Source organism: Coregonus lavaretus (genome assembly GCF_964263955.1).
Source record: "Coregonus lavaretus genome assembly, chromosome: 1".
NCBI lineage: Eukaryota > Metazoa > Chordata > Actinopteri > Salmoniformes > Salmonidae > Coregonus > Coregonus lavaretus.
In genome coordinates this window covers 20,087,772-20,093,104 of record NC_139988.1, presented here as the reverse complement: position 1 = coordinate 20,093,104, position 5,333 = coordinate 20,087,772, and the positions used below count along the sequence as shown (strand labels likewise).

Below are 5,333 nucleotides of genomic sequence, written 5' to 3'. Positions count from 1 at the left end.
CAATGCTCTATTTTCCGGCTACCCGGATAAAGCACTAAATAAACTTCAGTTAGTGCTAAATACGGCTGCTAGAATCCTGACTAGAACCAAGAAATTTGATCATATTACTCCAGTGCTAGCTTCCCTACACTGGCTTCCTGTTAAGGCAAGGGCTGATTTCAAGGTTTTACTGTTAACCTATAAAGCGTTACATGGGCTTGCTCCTACCTATCTTTCCGAGTTGGTCCTGCCGTACATACCAATACGTACGCTACGGTCACAAGACGCAGGCCTCCTAATTGTCCCTAGAATTTCTAAGCAAACAGCGGGAGGCAGGGCTTTCTCCTATAGATCTCCATTTTTATGGAACAGTCTGCCTACCCATGTGAGAGACGCAGACTCGGTCTCAACCTTTAAGTCTTTACTGAAGACTTATCTCTTCAGTAGGTCATATGATTGAGTGTAGTCTGGCCCAGGAGTGTGAAGGTGAACGGAAAGGCTGGAGCAACGAACAGCCCTTGCTGTCTCTGCCAGGCCGGTTCCCCTCTCCACTGGGGTTCTCTGCCTCTAACCCTGTTGCAGGGGCTGAGTCACTGGCCTGCTGGTGCTCTTTCATGCCGTCCCTGGGAGGGGTGCGTCACTTGAGTGGGTTGAGTTACTGACGTGATCTTCCTGTCTGGGTTGGCGCCCCCCCCCCCCTTGGTTTGTGCTGTGGTGGAGACCTCTGTGGGCTATACTCGGCCTTGTCTCAGGATTGTAAGTTGGTGGTTGGGGATATCCCTCTAGTGGTGCGGGGGCTGTGCTTTGGCGGAGTGGGTGGGGTTATATCCTTCCTGTTTGGCCCTGTCCGGGGGTTTCTTCGGATGGGGCCACAGTGTCTCCGGACCGCTCCTGTCTCAGCCTCCAGTATTTATGCTGCAGTAGTTTATGTGTCGGGGGGCTGGGGTTAGTTGGTTATACCTGGAGTACTTCTCCTGTCTTATCCAGTGTCCTGTGTGAATTTAAGTATGCTCTCTCTAATTCTCTCGTTCTCTCTTTCTCTCTGAGAACCTGAGCCCTAGGACCATACGTCAGGACTACCGGGCATGATGACACCCTGCTGCCCCCAGTCCGCCTGGCCTTGCTGCTATTCCAGTTTCAACTGTTCTGCCTGCGGCTACGAAACCCCTACCTGTCCCAGACCTGCTGTTTTCAACTCTAAATGATCGGCTATGAAAAGCCAACTGAGAGACCTGAGCCCTAGGACCATACGTCGGGACTACCGGCCGTGGTGACTCCTTGCTATCCCCAGTCCGCCTGGCCTTGCTGCTATTCCAGTTTAAACTGTTCTGCCTGCGGTTATGGAACCCCTACCTGTTCCAGACCTGCTGTTTTAAACTCTAATGATCGGCTATGAAAAGCCAACTGAGATTTATTCCTGATTATTATTTGACCATGCTTGTCACTTATGAACATTTTTGAACATCTTGGCATGGTTCTGTTATAATCTCCACCCGGCACAGCCAGAAGAGGACTGGCCACCCCTCATAGCCTGGTTCCTCTCTAGGTTTCTTCCTAGGTTTTGCCTTTCTAGGGAGTTTTTCCTAGCCACCGTGCTTCTACACCTGCATTACTAGCTGTTTGGGGTTTTAGGCTGGGTTTCTGTACAGCACTTCGAGATATTAGCTGATGTAAGAAGGGCTATATAAAATAAAATTGATTGATTGATTGATTAATAGCCAGTAACTGGCAGCTGAACTGCAACCTAACTGTCAATAAGTTATTTTAAAATGCACAGTAACATACTTGCAAATAGCTGCCAGTAGCTCACTGTACCTTCAATGAACTTTTCTGATTACAAGAAAGCTTATAACATTAGGTGACAACTATTAGCATTCTTTGTGATGAGCACACTTGGCCTCAACCTCTAGATTGGCCTTCCTGCCACACCATCAGGTCAGTGAGCGTAAAGTAAATTCAGCCAAAGTAAGTTACTGTTAACAGTGCAGCTCTTGATTTTCACAACCTCTTACAAAGACTATAGAAATGTGCGTGGACAAATTAGTTGCTCAATCTTCATCAACATAACGATAAAACCACTTAAACTGGTACAACACTTCCACTAACGGTTGGCACAAATGCAACATATTTAGAACATGCCCCCAAATATGCTAATAAGCCCACGCCAGTACATTGCTCCACCTACATTTCAAACTGCAGTGAAAGTAAGGTAAACAACAAGTTATTTTACAACAATAACACCTTAATTCAACAGTGAAAATACTGTATTTTACTGCAACTCAGTAGCCTTAATGTCAAATTACAGGTAATTTTTAACAGCGTGTGCCATAAGCGCATCTGAAGTATGCTATAAGTATAACTGTAGAACCTGTCATTGGTTCTACCTGGAACCAGAGGGTTCTAAATGAGAGGATTTAAATGGAATTTAAAAGGGTTCCCCTACCTACAGGGACAAATCAAAGGGTTCTACGTGACACCCAAAAGGGTTCCCCCATAGGGACAAAAACACAACGAATGCTAGTTTGCCAGCATAACCAGCTAGACCATGCTGGTCAGCCAGCAGAACCAGCTAGACCATGCTGGTCAGACCAGCTTGAAATGTATGCTGGTCTATGCTGTTTTTATCATCAGGGTTGTTTTGGTTTTAACAATCATAACATCAGACATGGGGTACTTACAAATTAATTAACTATAAACTAAGTGTGATGGAGTGGGACAGTTACCCAATTTAGCGCTCAGGCTAGCGTGTACGCTTACTACATAGGCTGTGAGAGGGCGGGATCACAAACTGGGGGCTGTGACTGTGCCTTTCACACCACTCTGGGTGTGAGTCCCAAATGGCACCCTTTTCCCTATATAGAGCACTACTTTTGATCAGAGCCATATGGGCCCTGGTCAAAAGTAGTGCAGTATATAGGGAATAGGGTGCCATTTGCGACACAGCCAAATCTTAATTCAATAAACTACAAACCGAGATTACGCACTGATCATTTTACACATCATTATGGACAAATGTTTTCTACAGTATACAGTAGTGTGTTGGCAGGAACAGAAAGACAGTGCTGCCTATTCATTGTAAATAGGTCAAATATAGTACATTAAAAAGCCAAACAAACTATTTTATTTCTATTGAAAAGTGCATCAACATGGTAGTCAATATCAGAAATCTAATTGCCTTGTGCAGACAGAGCTTATTAAGAAATTGACATTTCATCTGTTTAAAAGGGTTGACTTTTAGTGTCTCAGTGCTCTTTGTAGCATAATGTTGACCTGTCTTCATATTCACTTCTCCTGTTTCTTTGTGTGCAGTTTCTTATCCAACGCGCTGAGTTGTTTTAGGAATCCTGTGTTTGGAAAGATCCACCTGTGCTCTTTGACCTTTGTGATGGCATCTAGCAAGGAGTAGTGGTGATGGATCATCAAGTAGGCCAGCACCAGAGAAGCAGACCTACTCACACCTACAGCACAGTGGACCAGGATCCTGGCTGTGGAGGAGTGAAAAAAATTAGTTTAATTTATTTGGGTAAAACCATATAAAGCAAGATGTACATTGTATTCCCAGAGGATAGCACTTCAAAGTATGAATTAATTAAAGTGGTCCAACTAATCAGAAAACATTCCTTACACCAGGACACTTCAACGGGTGACTATCTAGGAAAATAAAGAAAAAGGAGCATTCTGTTTCTGCATAGATCTGATTATTTAATTAACGAGGCATACAGAAAGGGTTACATTTTGGCGTAAAACTGATCTTGTGAGACATACTTTATGGGCCACTTTTCCAAGAGACAGATTAAGAATACACTTTTGAGTCCAAGACTAGGCTTAATCTGTGTTTGTGAAACCGGCTTTTATGCAAAGTCTAATGACTGTAAAATACTAAATGGGATGGCTATGCTTGCCTACCGTCTGCTGTGCTCAGTGCATCTTGGATGTAATCGGCAGTGGAATAAAAATAAGGTGAAAGGTCAAAAGATGGTGAATCATCAGCAGGCACTCCATGGTAGTCCACTGTTGACCCGTAGAAAACATGGCTCCCTAGGCAGTGCTGCCTCCCATGGGCAGCATTCAGGACATGAGTGATTCCAAGCTTCCATAGGCTGTATCGATCATTGGCTACAGACCTGCAGAAAAAAAAAACGGAATCTCATGTATTTCTTTCATAGTATGATCTTCCGAAATCCCTTGTAAACATTGAGAGAAACATTGTAAAATGATTAAAATAAGCTGTGTAATAATAAAATATTTCATTTAGCAGACGCCTTTATCCAAAGTGACCATGCGTGCATACATTTTTTACGTATGGGTGGTCCCGGAAATCTAACCCACTATACTGGCGTTGAAAGCGCCATGCTCTACCAACTAAGCTACAAATAAGATAATTCTATACATGCAATTCAGTTAGCCTGTGAAGGGCAATCTGTGAAGGAATAATACTTCATGACTTACATGTCCGCAATGAAAAGGTTAGGCCAAACCTCATCCACTGGGTTGCCAAATCTTTTGCCACCAAAGAGAATCTTCACCAAGTCCTTCACAGATGGAGTGTCAGAGGAGGATCCACATGCTTCCTGAACATTTGTTGTTGTTAACACCTTGGACATGACTGTCCTCTCAGTGCTGGACAATGGACATAATTTCCTACAATGCCATCATATCATTAGTATGACTTGCCTGAGTCCAACGTTCCTTCTAAACTGTGCGTGCACGGTCGCGCAGCTCCTTCGACGCGCAGAAGAATTGCCAGCCCACACAGAGAAGCAGAATGAACTTCACTAGAGTTGCCCCATTAGTTTACACTATCTTCCCATAAACATATCAATGTTTCTCTTTAATGTGGAAATTGTGATCGAATCAACATATCAGTTCCTTTCAATGCAACAAAACAAATCTAATTTACAAGATCGAGTCGTTGTAGGTATTGTGCATCTGAGGAGAACTACTCTGACAAGCGGTCTTTCAAAGTGCAGAACCACGTGTAGCCACCACGTGTGCACATTTCTTGATTATTTGCTAGTTAGCAAGTTACTAGCCAAGTTATAGCTTATTTTGGTCAGCAATGTGGGAGTGGTTGCTTCCTAGTTCCATTTCTAGGCATCATTGATATGCAAGTTAGGTAAGGAGTTTTTTTTTTGTCTTAAAGGGGCAGTGTTGTATTTTGAGACAGGCTTGAATATGCAAAGAGGCCAATAGGCAGAGGGTAGCCTGCATTTCTGTCTGATTCTCTGTATGGTAATAACAATGATAATAATTATTTGTATTTTGTAAAGTGGTTTCTTGCATCATACAACACAATACAACACAATGTTCAGTCAACTATTTGGACAATGGTGTTTACAAAAAAAAAAAGTATC

General features: G+C 43.2%; 1 protein-coding gene across 1 annotated transcript; it reads right to left on the bottom strand.

The window, feature by feature from the left end:
• Positions 1–2,207: 2,207 nt before the first annotated feature.
• Positions 2,208–5,046, bottom strand: LOC311139663 (dual specificity protein phosphatase 13A-like). The gene is made up of 3 exons (XM_084174585.1): positions 4,429–5,046; positions 3,886–4,103; positions 2,208–3,464 (listed from the first exon to the last, which is right to left on the bottom strand). Exons 1-3 carry the CDS (start codon positions 4,581–4,583, stop codon positions 3,262–3,264), a joined length of 576 nt encoding a protein of 191 aa, XP_084030711.1. The 5' UTR covers positions 4,584–5,046; the 3' UTR covers positions 2,208–3,261.
• Between the last annotated feature and the right edge of the window lie 287 nt (positions 5,047–5,333).